Source organism: Sturnira hondurensis, unplaced genomic scaffold, assembly GCF_014824575.4.
Source record: "Sturnira hondurensis isolate 20B ecotype Veracruz unplaced genomic scaffold, ASM1482457v3 Scaffold0002840, whole genome shotgun sequence".
Lineage (NCBI taxonomy): Eukaryota > Metazoa > Chordata > Mammalia > Chiroptera > Phyllostomidae > Sturnira > Sturnira hondurensis.
Genome location: NW_028075471.1, coordinates 28,647,233 through 28,669,214, shown reverse-complemented (window position 1 = coordinate 28,669,214; position 21,982 = coordinate 28,647,233). Strand labels below are relative to the sequence as shown.

General features: G+C 41.8%; 1 protein-coding gene across 4 annotated transcripts in view; it reads left to right on the top strand.

Moving 5' to 3' along the window:
- Window positions 1-21,982, top strand: part of BBS9 (Bardet-Biedl syndrome 9) — a 359,454-nt gene that overhangs the window by 190,021 nt on the left and 147,451 nt on the right. For all 4 annotated transcript variants that reach the window (XM_037041162.1, XM_037041163.1, XM_037041164.1 and 1 more), the window contains 2 exons: window positions 2,325-2,497; window positions 4,487-4,639. In XM_037041162.1, the coding sequence (XP_036897057.1) occupies window positions 2,325-2,497; window positions 4,487-4,639 (326 nt within the window). The remainder of the gene's footprint in view (window positions 1-2,324; window positions 2,498-4,486; window positions 4,640-21,982) is intronic.

Below are 21,982 nucleotides of genomic sequence, written 5' to 3'. Positions count from 1 at the left end.
CTGGCCCTTCTGTGGAAAGTCCCAGAATCAATGAGGACAGTTCACTCTTCCCCTCATCATTCTGTCTCTCCAGGTCTACCATGAACTTTTGAGGGCCAAGGCTCTTGCTTTATTAGGATTTTATCTCCAGCATCTTGCACCGAGTTATATTAATGAATGAAATAATAAATAAATACCTGTCCCAGTTTAAAGTGTTGGCTCCCAAGCTTAGCTTGTACAGGACCCTAGATCTAGCAGATTCTACCACTGTGGTTTGTCAGCATCATTCTCCCTTCTGCCTGTGTGCTCCCACCCCATCAGGGGGTCTCTGTTTCTCTTCTAAAGCATGACACTTTCAGTGGCATTTACAAAGAAAGCCAAAAGCTGTTATATCTGGCCTCGGCCCTATTATCTTTGGTGGGAGAAATGAGGAAAGCATGTGATCAGCACTATGGGCAGAAGCCAGTGCCCAGAATAAGACGGTGAGGGGAGGCTGGGAGAGCTCCCCTGGGAATGGGGTGACGGCAGAGGGGACCAGGGTGTTTGCCGTGTACCGTGGTGGGCATGGCATACCCAGTATATTTTATTCCTTATATAACTGAAAAAGAGGTTGATTAGGGGAATGAGAGAGGCATATTCCTGAATTTTGGCTGAGAACAACAAATGGAAATCCCAAGGACCAGGCTGAAGATACAATGTTCATAGACTTTGTCGAGCTGCCATCAGGACTACAAATCAATATTCCTCATGTCCCATGCTGTGCTCCCGAAGGAGGAAGACAGAGTTCACTTTGTGCTCCCAGCATTTCTTTCTTTGGGGAACTACACCTGCTTCAACAAACGGCAGGTTGAGTGGAGTAGGAGGCTTACTGGATATAATCCTCTGGGAAGTTCAGTAAGAATACACGGTTGTGTGTGGTTTAGTGGGTAGTGAACTGCAGACATACGAAGTCCCTACGTAAATTCAGAGAATTGCAGTTTCAGGAGGCAGTGGAGACTGATGCTAACTTGTAGATTAATAGCTGCAGTTCCCATCCCTGCTCCGTTACTAACTGGCCAGATGAGCTAGCAGATTATTTAACCTCTTCTGTGACTGGATTTATTCTTCCATAAAATGGGCATGACAGTATTTCCCCCTAGGGCTGCTGAGGTGAAACAAGAAAGTGAGTGTGAAGTGCTTAATTTTATATGCATGTCAGCATGTGTTGGGCTGCTGTAGATGGTGGAAGAGTAGCGGTTCCGTGGGGTAGACGAGTGTGAAGCCAGGTCCCGAAGCATAGGGAGGATTTAGGCAGGTGGGGGAGAAGTGAACAATTTGAAGATCTTTGGCTCATAACAAATGAGCTCATTATCTGCCTATCATGAATTCCAGCTGATATTTAAATTGCTTTGTGGCCTTTGGCAAGTCTCTGAGGTCCTCTGTGCCTAGTTTTCCTTTTTATTTTTTTTAAAAGTTGTTGTAATCACAGTGCTTGGTAGATAGCTGGTGTTCAACAATAACAGGTTCTCTTTCACAGACATAGCTATTGCCACTGCTGTCCTCATCATTGTCTTCTCTGCTCTCATCATCCTTGTCACCAGGGGTAGAGATGGACAGGAATTTTGCTCTGTTGGAGCTAAGGTCTCAGGGACTGGAGGCAAATAAAATTTATATTTGGGGAAGGGTATGATTGTAAAGTCTCTCTTCAAATAAGAGAACTACTTGAAGAATAGAAAACTTTGTTTGTAATTATAGGGATTTAAGCTGGCTATTGTGTCTAGGATATGGGGCTCTCTACGGAACAAATTGTATTTCACATCAGTATTCTTTTTCCCCTACTTCATTTATTTTTTATTGTTTATTCTATTGCAGTTTCCCCCGTAATTTTCCCTTTTGTCTCCCTTCCCCCAGCCCACCCCATCTCCCACAGTCAGTCCTTTTCCCTTGTCCGTGTTCATGACTCACTCATACATGTCCTTTGACTAATCGCTTTCTCTTCCAGATATTTTACAATGGTTATTTTCTTACTTTTTAAGTAAAACTTTTTTCTTTTAGAAGGACTGAAATTTTTTTTTTATTACACTGAAACCTGTTATAAGATACATACATAGTAAAATGGACCATACGTTACAGCTTGCCACTGTGACCACATACCTTTGGCATTAAATTTGAAAATGTTAAGTGGCTAATGTAGAAAACCTCAATAACACACCAGAAATATTTTAATCAAGCTGGTAGAAATCATTTCCATATTCCACAAAAGAAATCTTTGTCCTTTTTGTTTTGGTATTTGTATCAGAGTTAGTGATAATTTGTGTATTTGCAGCTAGTACTAAGCATTTTCTTTAATTATTTTTCTCTCTTAGAGCGATATCGAATTCAGAGTGAGCAATTTGAAGATCTTTGGCTCATAACCAATGAGCTTATAATCCGCCTTCAAGACTATTTTGAAAAGCAGGGAATCAAAGACTTCACATGTTCTTTTTCTGGATCCATGCCCCTTCAAGAATATTTCGAGTTGATCGATCATCATTTCGAGGTGTGTATGGTTCCAGCCCACGTGATTCACAATTTTTGAGCACACAAAAGGGAGCGATGCTGCTGAGGTAGCAACTGTCACCTACCCGCTCTTAGGTCACGTGCTTCCAGTTGTTCTTTTGCGGGCGGTGGATTTTGTGAGTCCGTTCCTGCCCTCTTGCCCGACTTGTGGTCAGTTGCACACATTTAAGAGAGGCTGCCTGGAGCTAAGCATGCGGTCTGGCCGAAGAACAGAGCTGATTTAATTCTTCCACAAGGGGACTTAACCTCTGACCCCAATAACCCAGTGTTGAAACTGTTGGAGCTTATCGGCAGCCATTTGGCTAACTAATTCTAGCAAGCCACAAATGAGGTGTGATTATAAAGTAAAGTGATTTTTCCTTTTCTTTTTTAACAAGCACACCAGACCTTCTACATCTGAATGAGAGCTAAACACATATAATATTCTCCAGTATCAGGCATAACTGGTGCTTAGTAAATGATGAATGGCAAAATGTCTAAATAAATGAGATCTGACAGCAACTCTGTTGCCTGAGTGCTTTTACGTTTCTTCTTTGGAAGTACCTTCCAAGCCTGTTTTGGATTCTCTTGGGGATCTTGATGGTGTCCAGTCTTTATCCTTTGAAGAGTGATTTGATATTTGGGAATAGTCTAGAGTCATGTTTTGTGAATGAATCGGACAATGACAGTCTTTGTTTAAAATTCACTGGGTTCTACTTACTTATTTGCTTATAAATACACTTTGAAGGGAATTACAAAGGAGACTTCTAAAAGAATTTTGAATGTCATTCAAGGAAGTGTGGGTTTCTAGAGTGACTACTTGTTAAGAAATCAATAGGTGTTTGCATTTCATTTTATAAACTATGGTGTGTGTGTGTCTGTGTGTGAAAAAGAGTGAGAGAGGGAATGAACATGTCATGTAACTTGCCAGTCATATGAATATCCTGCCTAATTTCCATCCCTTTGAACATTCCAAAGGCATTGACTTCAAATGATAAAGACCTTGTTTAATACAGTGCGAACATGCAGAGAAAAACTCAGTGCAAACATCCAATAAAAATTAACACGTCATTATCAAAGAAAGTTGAACTTATTTGGGTTTCCTGTATATATGCAGATATGTTATAGGGAAGTATACTTTTGACCAAATTGTGGCATCACATTTGGCAGTTTGGGAATACATTTAGGAGTTTTAAGGGTTGATAACCTTTGCCATTCTCTAGGCTATATTTTAATACAGTCCTGCGTCACTGGGGTGTAGTGGTTTATGGAAGAGAGGACTGTGCTAATTGTTACTGTGCCCCTGCAGCACCTCGGCCGGCCCTGCCCTGCTCGGCCAGGGAGCCCTGTGTGTCAGGTGGCCTCCAGGCCTCAACTCACCCAGGGAAGATTTCGAGGATGAATCGGAGCAAGAATAAAGCAGGTTTTATTCAGGTAGAGAAAAAGTAAGAGGCCGGGGTGTGGGCACCGCTGTGAAAGGAGTGAAAAATATGCATCTGAGTGGAATGTTTCTTTTTTTTAACCATACAGAATTATTTTCCGTACTTTATTGTGTGTGTGTGTGTGGCTTTGAGCTTTGACTGTACCCATCAGGGTCTTTCTTATGCTGAGGTGATTTAAAAATTCTAATTTTCTGGTAATTTTACTGTGTCTGAACTTTTGATTCATCCGCAGTTGATTTTGCCTTAAATACTGGGGGAGAATTCTTACTCTTTTCTCCCATGTATTTAATTCGTTTTCACAAGATGTTTGTTCTCTGCTCTTTCTGCAGTGATACATAGTATCTTCACTAAATTTTTATTTGACCTATTCTACTATTTTATCTATGTTTTTACGTACCAAATGCCACTGTTTTAACTCTTTTGACTTTATGACACGCTGAAATTTCTTCTATATTCTTTCAGACATTAATTGGCATTTTCTGTATTTTTACTTTCAGTATGTTTTGTTGTGCACATTTAACCTGAATTTAAGAAATTCTTCATTGTAGCTGCGCCTAAATGGTGAAAAATTAGAAGAACTCTTATCTGAAAGAGCTGTCCAGTTTCGCGCCATTCAACGCCGGCTGTTAACAAGGTTCAAAGACAAAACACCTGCCCCCCTCCAACACCTGGACACTTTGCTGGATGGAACTTACAAGCAGGCGAGTATACTATCATTGAGTTTTCCGCAACCACAGTCTCTTGATGTTGAAAATCAGATTTTTTTCCCAGAGTTAGCTTCCCTAGAGGAAAGAAAAAAAAAACTTACTATGCAAACACCAGCTTGCACCAGCTTCAACTGTTTTGAAGTTCTCATGGTTATTTGAAAAATCAGCACTTGGAAGGACAGTCTGCAGCAGCAGTTGGGTGTTCTGGAAAGAACATGGGGCTTGGAGTCCAAAGTCCCTGGTTCTGTATTAGCTGTGTAGCTTTTGGCAACTCCCTTACCCTCTCAGAACCTCAGTTTATTTCCATAAAATGGGGTCACTCCTCACTGTGTGGTTACAAAGATTCTGTTCGACCGGGTGCGTGGCAGTGCTGGTAAGTTGCTGCACAAGCGCAGACCACTAGTTTCTTTGGTGCAGGGGCCGTTACGTGACTCCTAGCAGGCACCAGTGTGTGTCCCATTCCACACGTCTCTCTTCAGTACACTTTTTATTCTGGTTTCCTTATTTCCGTTTTTCCCTCCTCTTCCTTCCTGTCTCTTTGTTGATTGTCTTGCTCTCGGGCCTCCTGCCATATCTCCCATACCTGGGGCTGCACATAAGCTGAGTCTTGTCTTCAATGACTCGGGGTCTTCTCGAGCACACAACAGCAGGAGGGTGTTTAAAGGGATTTGGTGAGGATGCTCGATTTAATGCTTCCCATACTGTCTTTTTCTCTCTTTATTGTTCTGGTACAGTTGTCCCACTTTCCCCCATTGCTCTCCACTGCCCTGCCCCCCCATTCCCTCCGTCAATCCCCCTCATTGTCCAGGTCCATGGGTCATTTATACTTGTTCTTTAACTAGGCCCTTCAAGACTCCCTTTGTCTTCATACATGTAAAGTGTTAGGGGTTTATGTTTTCTGCTCAGCCTCAAGGCTGGGTTTTTCCAGGATATGTACTATCATGGAAAAGATGATCAAAACCATGGGCTTTTACTTGAATCTATAGTTTTAAGTCTCCATTCTTTTCTTAGATTAAAAAGAGAATGAATCAGTTTCCAAAAGAAAAATAGGACTATTATAAGAAATTTGACTTAGTTTTAATGTACTTTATACTCAGTTTTATTATAAATATTCACATTAAATTATGCTGAGGTATTGTTCTGTATTTTAATTCTTTTTAGTCAATTTCATAATAACATAGCTAATACGTGAACATAGTTTCCCCATGAAAATTACAAGATTATACATGGTGCTAAATTCCCCAGTTTGGTTCTTTATTATGTCCTCAGAAATGTCACTTTAATACATTTTTGTGTATTTTCAAACCTTTTGCATTCAGAAATGAAATGCTGGTTTGTGAGGCAAAAAAAATTGCATATAACATCATAGTGTATGTACTGGTCTACCTTTTTTTTTTTCTTTTTCTTTTTCTTCTATCAGTATGTGCTGGAGCACTTTCCTCGTGGATGTGTGGATCTACTCTGTTTGTGGTGTCTGTATTGTGTAATATAGACATTCCGTAGTAGGGACAAACCACAGTCTGTTAGAGGGTAAATCTTAATAAAAGATTAAGTTTAAGATTAAGTTTTAATGTTGAGTCTAACACTGAGAAAAATCTCTTGCAAACAACTCTGTTGTGACTATACAGGTGTACAACATGCCTTGCTATTACTCACCTCTGTTAAGTGTAAATTCTTCTTATCTTTACACTTTGCCTGGACAGTGGGCAGGGTTTGCTGGGCAGGGGAGCCAAGCCCGTGAGGGCAGTAGCTGTGCTAGGGCCCCACCTTACTCTTCCTGGCGCGACTGCACGGCATGACAGTCACTGGATTCTGCAAGTGTTTCCCAAGGCACCAGTTTAAAATGAGATCCTTGTGCAGTCCTTGTTCTCTCGTGTGTAGGGAGCTTTCTCTTTCTCTCTTAGTCCTTCTGTGGGTCTTAGTGCTGCTTCAGTGCCGCCGGGCGCGGTAAGGTGAGCTCTGTGAGCTGCACAGTGGGGTTTGCATCCGGTCCTGTTTAGCAGCTGTATCTTGGTGCAGCAGTGCCAATGGGGTGATGTCAAGGTGGAAGCAGTAGCCGGTGTCCTGAAACTGGGGTGTCAGCTCTTGGAAGGCAGGGATTTTTTCCGTCTTTATCACCGCTATTCTCAGCGTAATACATTTCTTGCCTCATTATATGTACTTACTGAATATTTGCTCTATGAATGAATGCTTTATTGGCACTAAGATACTTTCTTGAAATTGCATGTCTGTGACAAGGGTAGCCCTACAAAAAATGGAGTAGCAGAGAATTCTTTTGGTTCAGGATGGCTTATTCTAAATCCTTAAAAGCCGCTAAAACATGAAAACTCTCTTCTCTTTTTCTAAATAGTCAGGTAAAATGTCATAGCTAGGAAAGCTTTATAGCTGCACATTCTTGACTGAGAAGATCTTTCCTGTTCTTTTCTTGTGAGAATGTGTGTGCCAGTGTTCAGTATGATACAATCGTGTGTTGAGATGCACCTGTGCACAGGGCGTTGTTGGGGTCGAACCCCTTCGTATTTTAAGTGCAATGAGAATTAACTGGGCTTTTTCAGTATTAATACATATCCAGAACCTCAAAGAGTTTGATTCTCCTCATTTCCTGTTTACATAATTATTGAGTTCTTCCTCTTGGAAGGCATTTTCCCCCCTAAAACGTACCCTTTTAGCAGCTAGGATAGAATATAGGAATGTAGAACTGGAAGGAGTTTGCAGGTCTTATTAGTGATTGGTGATGGATCAGGAACTGTAGTGAATTCCAATAAAGTCCTTGAGACACACCGAAAGTGACGTCTAGGGCCCTTCATATACAAATGATTGGGTATTGCTGAATTTGCCATAATGTGCGAGAGTTTGTATGCTATGCTTGTTCATAACAGAGTCAGTGAAGGTACACTCATGGGTTCTGAGGTCAAAGTTTGGCTTCCTACCTCTTCACTCAATGGTAGTAGCTATTGTTATTTTTTAGGCACCCAAAGGTTTACTACGTCTGCTTACTAGATGCAGACGTAGGTAAGGCCAGGGCAGGCTCTGTAGAATCTGTGCTCTCGGTGTTTAGGATACTCGTGGGGTACCACTAGCTTATACAGTGAACTCGTGAAGGGGGCCTCTAATCTTCCTCTGACCTGGAATTTAGGAAGAGTGTTAGAGAATCCCACTGCTTCTTAGGTTTCAGTGAGACAACAATATTGTTTCTGTAAATACATGCTAGTAAATGCTCTACCAGGGGTGGGTGTCCAGCCTTTTGGTGTCTCTGGGCCACACATTAAATACACAAACACTAATGAAAACTGGTGAGCAAAGAAAAGGTTTTAAGTAAGTTTACAGTTTTGTGTTGGGCCACATTCATAGCCATCCTGGGCCACATGTGGCCTGTGGGCTGCGGGTTGACACCCCTGCTAGGGTTTGCCGTGGCATACCTGATGTGTCCTCGTGTAATGATTAAGAGCTTTGGGTCTAGGGCCAGCTTGCTTGTATGTCAGTCCTGGCCCTGCGACCTGGGGCAAATGACTTAAACACACCTTCCCACCTGTAGCAATGGCGCCTCCTTCCTAGGCTTGTGGTGAGCATTGAAGTGTGTAAACACATAAAATGCTTAGAACGGTGCTGGTCCACACAGTAAGCTTGCAACGAATGTTAACTACAATTTCGGGGACTGTTCTCCATGTTTATTTGACTGATAAGTTATGCCATCTCAAAAGTGGTGCCGTTCATTGATCAGACAGAAGGGGTTATCGTCATACATCATCTTTCTGAGACTGTTGCTTGTCAGCCTCACAGATCTGGACCTCACCTGACAATCAGGAAGATCCTATATCCCCAGGGCACCCCCAAATTCCTTTAGCATACCTACCTGCCTTGGGCAATTTTTGGTTCCAGAGGGGACCCCAAAAGGGAAGGGGCATTGTCAGATCATGGGGTCAAGTGCCCCCTCTTCCCTGAATCCCTGATTGTTTCAATATTTAACTGGAAGATAATTCAATTGTTGTGTCACTGTTTCTTTGCTTTCCAGTGAGGCTCAGCATTTTAAAAATACTAATTGGCCATTTGTATTTTTTCTTGTGATTTACATATATACATCTTTTCTATCAGGCAGTTTGGTTTTTTCATATTATTTTGTGACTATTAGAAGTTGCAGTCTTTTATCATACTTGGTCATTCATAAAAATGTATTTTGTATATAAGGGATGTAATCTCTCTTCATGTATAAAAAACTTTTACTAATTTGTCATTTGCCTTTATTTATAATGTTTTTTGACATAAAATTTTAAAAGTATTTCATAGTAAAATCTATCCATCTTTCTTCTTTATGTTTCTCTGTCTAGGAAAGCCTTTTCCATGCCAACAGTATGTGAACATAGACCTATAATTTATTCTAACATTTTCCTGCTATCATTCTTTATAGACACTTCTAAATCCATGTGGAATGTATTATGCAATTTAGTGGGAATCTAATCTCCTTACCAAAAACGGTGAGCTAGTTGTCTGGGCCCCTGCTTATTGCATAATCCATTTCTCTCCCACTGAACAAAAACCCTCCCTGTACCACTCACTAGTTCTGCTGTACAGCAAACCATCCCAAACCTTAGTGGTTTCAGACAACAATACCTCATCATTGTACCCAAGTCTCTGGGGACAGCTGGGCAGTCTGTTAATCTGGGGCACACTTGGCTGACTTGGACCTGCCTCACTCACGTGTCTCTGGTCAGCTGGTGGCTGAGCGGGGGACCAGGTGGCCTGTAATGCATTTGCTCACATATTTGGCAGTTGGCTGACAGTTAGGTGGGATGCCTGTGGGCTTGTTTGGCTGGTGGCTCCCCATCTCAAAGCACAGTATTCTCCCAGCTTCTGCCTGTGCTTCTGTCTCTTGTTCCCCATTGGTTCTGCACAGCCTGGATCAGTGGAGTGGGGCACCAGACTCTGCCGCTATGTTGGAGGGGTGGGGAATTGTGGGCATTTCCACCATCTACCCGGCTGCTTTTTGCTTGCTACAATTCTGTTTGCTACTAAATTAGCAAAATGTTTTCCGAGGTAATTTTTTCACTCTTTCCTAACCCTTGAATATAGGTTTCCTGTACTTTGGCTTTCCAACCTGAACTTTTATTGTCACTAAAATCATATTCATGTATGATCAGGTGTGGTTCGTGGACTTTGTAATTAATTAGGTTTGTCAAGAGATGTTTCAAGCAAACCGAGCATCTGTGTTGTTTCTAGGCTTATGAGACCGACTGAAGGAGCTCACGTGCTCAGTTAGGGTCCGTAGTTTCAGAGGCGGAACCTGCTATCCAGTCTCCTTGTACTCCTCACCTTCGCCCCGTCCAGGGCGGGCTTTGTGGGCCTGTGACCTGTGTCGGCTCTAGAGCCCTGTGTTTGGTTTCATGCTCTGTGGCAGCCATCTTGAAATTCTTCATACTTTCCAAATAATAGACCCATATTTTCATTTTGCACTGAATACCACACAACGGTAAGTGGCCCAGGCTCTGTCAGGATACTCATTTCTGATGAGTGGAGCAAGATGACTGAGAGCCACGACACCGAACACAATTCAAAGACACAACAGCATTTAAAGGCAGGATGGCTTTACTGCCACTGCCCCCAAACCACCTGGAAGCTCTCCCAGGATGAAGAAAAAGGGGTGCAGTGGGCATTAGTGAGAGCTCAAGGGCTTCTTTCTGGGGAAGACATCTTGGTTACGTGACAATGAAGTGACAAGGGTTGTCTCATTTAGGAACACCGTCCTGTGACTAGTTGTCCATAGGCACGTTGTAGGTCACTGCCTCTTTTAGACTTCCAGCAGACAGGTCACTGGCCTTGAGACCTAACTCACTGTAACTAATGAGTTACGAGTCTTGGTGCACACAGGGGTCAGCTAGCCGCTTTTCGCATGCTTTTAACTGTAAGCCAGTTCCTGTGTCCTGTCCCTTTGAGTGGGCGGAGGCCCAAACTCCACATCCCCACATTACCATTGCCCACTTACTGGCATGTCTGTCTTGTGTAGTATATCAGCCTGCGGTCCCACCGCATGCCCCGGGGGCATCCACCAGGTGGCCCTCTCTGAGGGCGACCAGTGGCTGAAGTGAGGAGAGACAACCAGCCCTGTCCCTTTGGGAAAGCACCTTATGATTCTCACGCAGGAAGGGGCTGGCCCCCAGAGAATGAAGATTCTCCAGTTGCTCACCACAATTTCAATAATTTATTTCAGAATTTTGGGGGGAGAGCTTCCTTTTTGAAAGAATGTTCACCTTCTGGCTTTAGAGGCACAATGTGAAAAGGAAGTAAGCATGTCAAGAATTTCTTTTTTCAGCAGTGAGAAACCTAAATATCCTCATCTGTATAACTGGAATACTGCCTTGTCAACCATCTGAATATAGTTTTGGATGATCTAAGACAGGGATTGAGGGAAGAGAAGGGAAATTCATATTTATTGAGCATCTGTTGAGTCTGAGGCAAATTTTGTGTATTGGTCTATTTAATAGTCATGATCATTTTGGGAGGGTGGCACTGTTGTTCCCATTTTACGGAGGAAGAGCTTGAACTTCGAGCAGAGTTAGGCAACTTGCTCGTTGTTACGGAGCGTGAGCAATCAGTTCCAGAGCCCAGGCTTTGCTAATTCATGTGGCGTTTGTATTTAATCATTTCCAGGTGGAGCATAGACATCCTAGGTTTCTTTAGCAAAACCACAGTCAGGTTAAAGAAGAAGGATATTTATGCAAATGAGTTGCACGTCGGCCTGGCATGTATTCGGGAGCACCCAGTATTCATTGTGTGCACCCCTTTCAGGAAGGTAACGCATCTGGAGCGTTCCCCAGAGTACACATCACCTCTGAAACCTGAGTACCAGAGGAAGAGGCAGCTTTGTTAATTTGCTAACTTACACTGAAGTTCAGCTTTCTTTGCCATCAAATGCTAATGCTTATTGCATTTGGCAGAAGAGCTTTGGAAAGTAAGTTCTCTCTGTTGTAAAATTTTCACATACGTTTGTTAGTCAAAGCAGGATGGTTGGTTGAATTGAAACAGAGGAAAATTAGACTCACCCTCCAGTTTGGCTCGTGTTTTGATGCTTTTATGTGTACTGAGGATTTTTTTCCCCTCTCCACTTGAACACTGACCCTCTATTGAGGTAGAGGAAAAATGTTTACTAATCTGAAAGTTTAATTGTGTCAGATGACATGTATGTGATGTAATGACTGATAGTCACTAATGTTCTCGAAAGGCACTTGGCTGATTGTTCTCTTGTGCAAAACAGAGGCCGTATGAGGCATAATTTTAAACAGAGATCCCGTGGTTTGGATTTGCTATTTGTTACTTCTTCTGCACTTAAGACCTCCTTCCAATCTGTTTATTTGTATGGGATTAATATAGAAAAATCATTTTAAGTCACGCAGGGGTCTGAGAGCTTTTCGGTCCATGACTTTTAAAACGAGCGTGATTTTGGTGGATAACATGAAGGGCGAGGTGAGGACGCCGTCGGAGGCTGACTCCCCCCGGGGCCCTGGCCGGAGGGACGGGCTGCTGGTCGGTTCAGAAGGAGGCACCAGGGACGCGGGGTGGTGCTGCACTTGTTTTTCTCCTGCCCACTTAGGAGCTAGAAGGAGCTCTTTCTCTGAAGGAGAGAATAAACAGGTCAGAAAGGGGAGGCACAGAAACTTGCAGCCACATGTTTGGGGGTGAATGGGAGAGCTGAGTTTAAAAAAAGATGGTAGAAAAGAGAAGTTTGTATGTATTTATACCCCATAATCCTACTCTTGCGTATTTTTACCTAAGAAAATAGTTCACAAAGGAAAAATACCTTCATCAAGTTGCTTATTTACAGTATTGATCACCTCCTGAGAAATTAGAAATCAGCTTTTCATAGTTGGAAAATGATTAGGTTGTTGTAGTAATACCATTTGATATACTATCATTTCATGTCATTATTTAAAAGACTGGAATAATAGAAACATTTCTAGTAATTGAAAAACAGATTAATATATAGTAACACATAATGAAATAGATGTATCTAAAATAGATAAGCACACAAAATTTGAAAAGAATATGAAATTGAAAATGGTGTGCTTTATATTCTTAAGTAATCTTTAATATTATTGTGATCATAACTTGATAAGCATGAAAATAATTTTTTCACAATTTGTGGATGTACTTAATACTACTGAACTGTACCCTTCAAAATAGTTAAGATGGTAAATTTTGTAGTTTGTGTTTTACTACAATTAAAAGGAATAATAACTTTTTGAAAAAAGGGAGATAGTCCCAAACTCCTGGTTTTTATTAGTATTTTCTGGAAGAAGTTCTCTCTCCTGTGTATACCTTAGAAACTCATTTTTCTAGTCTCCACATGGTTGGCACTTCGAATGATCATTCAGTGGATGAGCTAGTTTATTCCTTACGTGCTTGAACGAACACAGGAGTAAGGGTGGGGTTGTCTCGCTGATGTTAACCTCACCAGTCCCTCAGCCAAAAATGAGAGAAATGTATGGAACTTTCCCAAAATTATGTAGGTTTTTCTTCATCCAGGTCAGCCTTGAATGTGATCTCCAAGTGTGCTTGTTAGGAGACCTCGCTTGTATTGAGTGCGCGTGTGTGTCTGTGGCTGCACGGTCTAGCCCAGCAGACATATGCTTGACATGCAAGTGTCAGGTATATATGTGATTTTTAGTTTTCTAGTAGCCACATTAAAAATGTAAAGTGAAACAAATGAGATTTATCATTTCAACATGCAGTCAAATAAAAATGGTTAATGAGATTTTTTAATATATTTACATAGTAAAATAAACCTGTTTATATGTCAAGTGCCGAAAACCCACCGGTGGCCTGTGGTGGCTCCCACAGTGGCCATTACAGTTCCAGCTACCGGTAGTCGTCAACTCATCATTTTATGTTGTTTCTTGTAAAGTCTCGTTTCTTTATTTTTTTTCCTTTAGTTCTTTTAAATTCTTGTTTATGAAAAGACCATCGTTGGCCTGGTGATTTTCACTCACTGTATGTGAATAGCAAGCAGCGGGAAGCACTCTTACAGTGGATGGCGAGGGGACGACCAGAACCTTTCCTCATATACTCAAGTCTCCAGGACTTTTTGTTTTTGTTTTTAGAGGCCCACTCTCCGGCTCCCTCTCTGACCACTCCGCACCTTGCCTCCCCCTCTTCCTTCAGGCCCCTTCCTTCTGCCCCTGTCCCCTCCAAGCCCCAAAGGCCCTGCTTCCGCCTCTGTGAGTTGTTTTTGGAACGTGTGCAGCCCCCCTGGCTCACTCCTTCTACCTCTGCGACTTTCTAAATAAACTTTCTCTTATAATTTGGACAAAAGAGAAGAGTCTAAACAGTGTCAATAGACTTGGCTCTGAGCCCCAGCCCCTCCTGGCTCTCTGATGTTGGGTCTGTCTCTCTCTGCTCTCTGGGCCTCGCTTCTTCAGCTTCCTCTGTGGCCCCCCGGGAGCCGTCTGAGAAGCCGCCACCACAGTGCTCCTCTTCTGGTAAAATTCTCCATGAATAGTTACTATAGCTGCATAACAGTTTGGGCAAGGGGCGTGGAATTGTACATTTCTGGCAGTTTAGAATTTCAGAAACAAATGGAGGCATCGGGGTCATCTGGGGTCAGCCCCAGACTGGGGTGTGTTGCCGACCAGGCGACATTTGTTTGGACTCTGATGGCAGTGATGTAAGCCCCAGGGCTTCGCGAGACCGAACTAGTTCTCAAACTAAATGTGCGAGTGCAAAGGAGTAGCATAACACTAGAGTTATGCTTCCCTGGGTTTACGTGTGCAACGCTAATTGACATTAATGGGTGTTGTTCATAAATCAAAGGGAGAATAGACCTATTAGTGTCTAAAAAACATTCTACTTTTAATATCCATCTGGCATGCTTTGCCTCCCTGGGGCATATGTGTTTTTTATAAATTCAAGTTATACTTCTTTATATGCATGCTCTTCAATCAGTATTTACGTTTTCCGCTTGCTAGTGTTGGTTTGAACAATTCCCTAGACTGTAAATTCCATGTTAGGATTTTGCTTCGGTGAACTTACCAGATTCAGAAATTTGATCATCTGTGTGATATAAAGCACGTTAAGCCCAAGTAATCAGGGGCATGCTCTTCTGCTAAAATTGCATTCTATTTGTTGTTTGATCTTTTTTAAAAAAATTAGTCTTTTGAGATGCACTCAGGAGCAAGATGTTTCTAGTATTACAATAAAGCTATTTGTGGGCCCATCATAAGGAAATGAAAATCTTATCTTTTTGTGTCAGTGATGAGAGAAAAATATATAAGTGGCCTCCAATTATCTGTAATTGTAGGAGGTTTTCTTTCATTTATGTTATCTATCTTCCTGTTTAATCCCATCCAGCACAATTATTCCTTTTGTATTAGTTTTCTGTAAATGGAGTTCTGAATGGTTTGAATGGTGAATTAACAATGATCACAACCCTCACGTCCCTCCTGTCTTCCTTCCCTCCCCTGTCCTCTCTCTTTAAATACAGGGAACAGACCAGTTTCCTTGTAGAAGGACCTAGAAAGATTAAAAGAAAAGAAATGTACAGCCTTTATAGGAATATCTGTGAACAGCTGAGCAGTTTTATCAGTTGTGATGTGTTTCTCTGTGTATTAATGAACAGCGGGCTGATAATGCCCTGAGTGTTGCTTCAAAGCAACAGATGTAACCAAGGATAAATTGAGCTGATGTATTTTTATAAAGATATTTTTGTGAGACTCAACTGTATATCCAAGAACAAGGTTAAAGTAGGTAAAAGCAATTTAATTTAATTAAAAGAAGTGAACTTTGAACATTGGGCTTTACATGGATTTATTTATTACTTTTAAGATTCTATTTTGTTTATGCAATTACATTTGTCCCAGTTTTTTACTCTACCTGAGAGTCACGAATAGCATATTGTGCCATAAAATCAGCAGCTATTTAATGTCACTATTTTCCCTGATGGGTCAGCCCCTATTTTTAAGTTTCCTTTCTCATGATTTTCAGATTCCTTATCGCTGCACACTAGCTTTCCGACCGCCACCCCTCCCACCCAGGTGTTGGTGCTCGGCCTCCCTCCCCTGCCATCTCGGACTGGTTTCTGGCCAGTACCTAAAGTCCTTGTTCACTTGATTCGACAGTTAAGAGTGATGGGCTCAGGCATTGTGTGTTCTTGGAGATGTTTTTCCCATGGAAGTGACAGATTTTCACTGGGCCATCTCCCTCCTCCATCTTTATCCTGCCTTTGTGATTCAAGGTAGAGGTGTGAAGAGGAGCAGCCCTTGCTAAATGGAGGCTCGGAAATCCAGGAAGCCCACAGGTCCAGTTCCTTAGCTATCTCATGAGCCCACGGCCACGGGACACATCAGATAAGACAGATCTGTGAGGTCCATCTTCTCTTTGAAGCCTTTCCCTAACTTATTTCCCCCTCCTCATTACCCATAGTCTCCATTCTATACCTCAGGAGCACTATGATGAAGCCTGTGTTAGGACATTTACTTATATTATTCTGCCTGATATTGTAGTTACTTGAGTAAGTGCCTTTTCTCTCCTGGTGACCCATCAGCTCATGGACGGCTGGTGACAGGGACTGTTCCTTTGCTCGCCGGTCAGTGCACAGAGCAGTGACACACTGGGGGATGTGTTCCATGACTGTCTGCCAAAGGCGTTTGCAGAGAAGGGTGTGAGTTAAGGGGGAGAGGCTTCATTAGTGAATGATAAAGGCAGATAGGCTACGTGGGCTCACTCAGTTCTGCATTAGCTACAGCAGAACACTTCTCTTTCTTGCTCGGGGGCCATTCTTCAACTTATTTTCCTGTTCCTTGATTCCTTCAGGGCATGGACTTCAGTGTGGATCATTTCAAGTGATTTCTTCCCTATTCCCATGAGTCTCTTGTTCTCCTCTTTCCTTGTCTTTGGGAGGCCAGCCTCATCAGAACACTGCCTGTCTTCCTGTTGCCTCTTGAAAACATGCCTCCAAATTCATTTGCCTAATGCTTCACCTGGCTCAGTCACTTCTCCCATTTCTCTTAGTCAGCCAGCAGTGTCCTTGAGCCATCGCTCACTGGGCCCCGCACCCCTTCACTCCCAGGAGACGACTGTAAAGCCTGTTTCATGGGGAAGGTGGAGACCCTCTTCTTCAAGGTCAGTTCTTCACTTGACCCTTTGGACCTGCCACCAGCTTCTGGAATACTAATTAATTAGCCATTCATTCTGGCTCTTATACTTTTGATCTCTGCCTTTTTCTGTTCCTTTCCTACAGTCTAGAAACATGCAGAAGTGTATCCCAGCCTAGACATGCCTCCTGGGACCTTTCTCTGTGTTTCTTTTTTAGGTGTAACCCACCTTTACTTTGCACCTTTCACACATTTGTCTCCTAAGAACTATCTACTTGTATTTTCTCTAGTTTCTCACCTTCCACTTTATTAATCCATCCACCATTTTCTTGTGTTAAAAAAACTACGTAATATTAACCCTGTGAACAAATGTTTAAGTGTAACGTATAGGTTTGTTAGCTATAGGCACGTGGTTATACAGCAGATCTCTAGAACTTTTTTCTTTTGCAGGACTGAAACTCTATAGCCATTGCCTGACAACTCCCCCTGCCTTGCACCCCACCCTCCCTCCCAGCAAGATAAGGGAGCCATGTAGATAAATACCTATTTCAGAATGTTCTGAATTGCTTTTAAACTTCAGGCAAGCTAAAGACTATTTGATGATGACAAAGTTGGGTTTTGTTCGTAATTTTGGGGTGCAGTGAAGTGATTTAGGGAGTGCCTTTGATATTAGATCCAGTTATGTAGCTTGAAACATCACATCTTTTATGAAAGAGTGATGTTGGCACATTTTTGACTTAGAAGATAAAATTATTTAGGCGGTTAAATTTGGATTGTGCACATGTAGAAGCAGACCACAGAAGAATTTAAAATTTTTCCTTTTTTTTTGGCCTTACGTACTTCTAGTATAATGCAGGCCCTATGTATACATAAGGAAATAATTAAATACAGAAATTCAGCCTACTTGTTAGCCAGAAAGGATGCCTGGAACATGTGGATAAGCTTGGATATTTGTCTAATGTTAATTGGAATATTGGTTTTCAGTTGAAGAAGCCAAATCTTCAGAAAAGTAATTGGATTTAGCTTCCTATTTAGCAAACTACTTCAAATCCCTGAAGTATCCCACATCCGAAACTAATTTTTCTTGATTGTATCAAGTTTAGTCATGAATAGAACAAGGGTTGACATAGTTTTTTAATATTTAAAATATTTCTTGACAAGGTTTCAACACTGTTGCTTGTCCACAAACCTTATTGTTAGGTTAACTAATGACAGATGAAATTCTGTGGGACCAGCTTCACAATTTTGCAAAGCTGTCCTCTTGAAATAAGTCAATTTATTGTTTTTCCTATACGTTTAAATTTAAAGTCAGATTTTGATGAGATTGCAAGAAACAAAAGTGTATTTCTTAATTACTTTTTATATAGACATTATATATATATATATGTGTGTGTGTGCTTAATTTGACTCCTTTAGATTGAGTCTTGAAAGCGTTATTCAGTCTACAAATGTTTAATGTGATGTGTCAAAATATTTGTAAATAACTTCAAAAGTGTATTAGAAAGAATAGGGTATTTGATCATTGAAATTCAGGGATTAAGAGATTCAGGTTCAGGAACAGTGTGAAATGTTATTGAGCAACTATCAAGTATAGATTTTGTGATCAAAGGAGTTCCATAAGGGTGTTTCTGATGTGGTTTATAGCCTCAAGGGCATGAATTCCTAATATTGATGATAATTATGAAGATAGATGAATATTATCTCTTAGTTTGGTCCTTTGCCATTGAGGATGATCACTTAAATATTTGAGAAGATAAATTGGTGCTTCTTAAGTGAAATATGAGCAGACATACATAATTTAAATGTTTTATCAGATGAAAGTCATTTTAATTGATGCTAACAGTGACTAAGAGGAGTTTATATCTCAACAGTAGATTATTCTAATGTATTTTTTGTACTAGGACCCATTCTGTGGGAAAAAATTTATAGCCATGCTTCCACGTCCTTTTTTGTCTAGGACACCAAACTTATATAGCAGATAAGTGGTGTACATTTTAGTTAAAGTGGATTTTCCATCTGTCTGTCTCCAGGGTAGAACTGACAGCCAGGCCTACCATTGTTCCCTGCTGTGCCTAGAATGGAGCCTGGTGTGGTGCATAGTAGGTGCTCAGTACATGTTGGTTGAGCTTGGTGGTCCTGCCCAAGGGTAGTTGGCATGTTCTTAGGGAGCTCCTGAAGGCACACCTTCTGTGTCTGCCAGCAATTTCCTCTGGGACCAGGGTATTATTTTGCTAATGAGATATGCAAAGGTTACTTTACACCTTGCATGTTTTTTGCATTATTTTGCATTATTTTGCTAATGAGATATGCAAAGGTTACTTTACACCTTGCATGTTTTTTTTAATAGATTTTAGAGAGAAATGGGGAGGAGGGGAGGGAGGGAGAAAAAAAGTGGGGGAAGAGAGAGAGAGGTAGATATTTGTTGTTCCACTTATTCATGAATTCATTGGTTGATTCTTGTATGTGCCTTGACTAGGGATGGAACCTGTGACCTTAGTGTTACACAGACGATGCTCTAATAAACAGAGCTACCCGGCCAGGCTAAACTTCCACGTTTGGACCTGTGTTTTTCGTTCCCACTTCTGGGGCTGAGCACTCACTGCAGGTGCTGTGGGCAATTCTGCTAATCCTCCTCTGCTATGATTGCTTTAACTATGGAGTTGTTTCTGGGATGTGTTTTGTCACTGTGGAATTTTTATGATCCCTTTGTGCTTAAAAAGCAATTATCATCCTGGAACAAGAATAGGCTTCATCATCTTTCTGGTGTTAAGTTGCAAGTGTTTGAAAGGTTTATGCTGTGTATCATTTGAGGTAAATTATTTCCTACATTCCAGTTGAGTTTCTAGTTCTTTTAAATGTGCTTCTCCTGACCCTGAATCACAGGTTCACATGAGGTTCCTCATCTTTCCACATTTTTGTTTCTAGTCTGGTAGTGCTCTCCTTGAGTTTGGCTTTTACAATAAAATTTATTTTCTATAAAATTTAAAGCAGCGACTACAATATTTGATATAGTTTAATAGGGAATCTTAGGCAATAATTGGATTCCCGGGACCTAGAAAAGCAGTCAACTCATTTTTTACTAGGAATTTGTTTTTCTGAACTCCTTTTAGTCCACACTATTTGCAGAGAACCTTATAGGGAATCAATCCCAAAATATGTCTATGAGTCCTGTCTTAGAAGACCACCCAGCCCAGCTGGAGAGAAGAGTTACATATGAACAGATACAGAATACTGGCATGAATAGCTGAAGACAGGGGCTGGGCAGTGCATCCTGTGAGTTAAACACCAAACCAAACCAAAACCCAGCTTCCCAGAGTCGATGGAGCAGGCGCAGTTTGTGAGTGGCCCTGCTGTCTAATCTCACGTGGAGGTTTAGGTCAGCTAGTGGCAGTTTCTGTCTCTGCTAGAGGCCTGTGAATATCTCCACTCGCTGGGAGAAACAGCAGGGGAAGGGCCCAAGGAGAGGAGAAATAATGATTGACTTTCGATTGGGTTATGTAGTGACATGAGTTGAAATTATACCCACATGGGGCAGTTTTACAGAAGTCTCTTTCAAAGCCATCATAAATGCTTTCATTTTATGTACCCTTTTAAGAAGTTATGAATTATATTAAATACTATGATGGCAGAAAATTTGTGTTACAAGATGCAAAACTAAAATAAAAACACCCCCTAATTCCCTATGAGCATTTCTCTTCCTCTCCGAGTGCCTTCATTATTTTAACAATGGGGATCATTATATAAAAGATGTGCTTGTAGTCCTATTTTCCTCTTACTTAAATATTTTCCATGTCGTTACAAATATTATTATAACCTATTATTACATTTAAGGCTACATAGTACATATGTACATAGTACATAGCCATGTGAAAATCAACGTAACCCGTTTTCTGGTGCCATCTGAGTAAGTCGGTTGCTTTGCTGTCATGATTTGTGTAAATACTGCTGCAGTGAATGTCTTTGGAGGTAAAGCTCAGTATGTTCATGGCCATTTTGTCAGGACAAATCTGCACCGGTGTAATTGATGGGCCAAGGTTCCTGTGTATTTGTAAAAAGGGTCCTCATACTGGTTTCCCCTCAGAAAGGCTGTGTCGGGTCCTCCCCCTCCGGCAGCACAGGAGAAAGTCCACCTGCCAGCATTTCTGTCAACATCGGGAATTACCATTAAACCACAAAAAGTCTTTGCCAGTGTTCCAAATGGAATGGCATCTCCTTACTCTAGTACGAGTTTGTAGTGTGGCCTTGGTGCCGACCTCAGTCAGCTGTGGGGGGAGTTGGTTTCTCCCCGCTCTGCTGTGGGATGTGCACTTTAAGGCACAGAGCCCCCTCCCACCCCCGACTCCCGGCTTCTGAGTGATGGATCTAGTTTGTCTGTGGGCCTCGTTGTGCATCCGCTCCTCCACGTGCGTCCTGAACTCAAGAAATATGGGCAAACTGCGGTTCTCAGCTGGCATTACTGATGGCTCTCCTCCTGGCTTCGGCTTGGACCCACTGCACTGGACGGTGGAACCTTTTATAAGACATATCTTTGTTTTAGATTATGACTCCAAGCCCTTTTCTTTCTTGGATTTGCTTTAGACTTTTTTCCTTTCACCCCAAGAAATCCATGTTGTGGTCAGTGATTTCCAAAGTGGCTCCAGCGGAACCACTGGGCCTCAGTGGAGCCCCTTGGGCCATCAGGCCACAGGTGGGGGTCAGCCTTCAACTGGAGTGCCTCTGTCTTATTCTCTTCGGGTACTGGGTGTCACTGAGGCGTCACTGAGGCGTCACTTCGGGTACTGGGCGATTTCAAGTTTTTACAGTGTGAAAACCATTGCGCTGGTTAGAGTTAGAAGGGGCCTCGGGGGCTGTCTGCACAGCCTCCTTGGGCCCCGTAGTTGCAGCCGCCTTAGTCTCCCTTTAACCTTCGGAGGGGAACAGCATGCTCTGTCTTCTCTCCCTCTTTCTTTTGTGTTCAGGAAAAGCGTAGGAATCAATCATCTTCATCTTTGATCGGACATCGAAACTGGTAAAGCGGTGTTGTTATAAAAGCATTTATTAGTTGCCAAAATTAAAAACCAGGAGACTCTGCATTTAAAAATTTGACTTTTGGTTTCTCTTGAAAAAATTCAGATGTCCAGCCATACCAGACCTGTCTTCTTCATGAGGGTCCTGTCTTTTGCTTATAGCCGGCGCTGCTCCCGTCTCCGGGCATCTTTCTTGTCAAATTAATGATGCCTTAAAGAAATATTCTAAAGTTAAAAGGAAAGGGAAGTTGTTC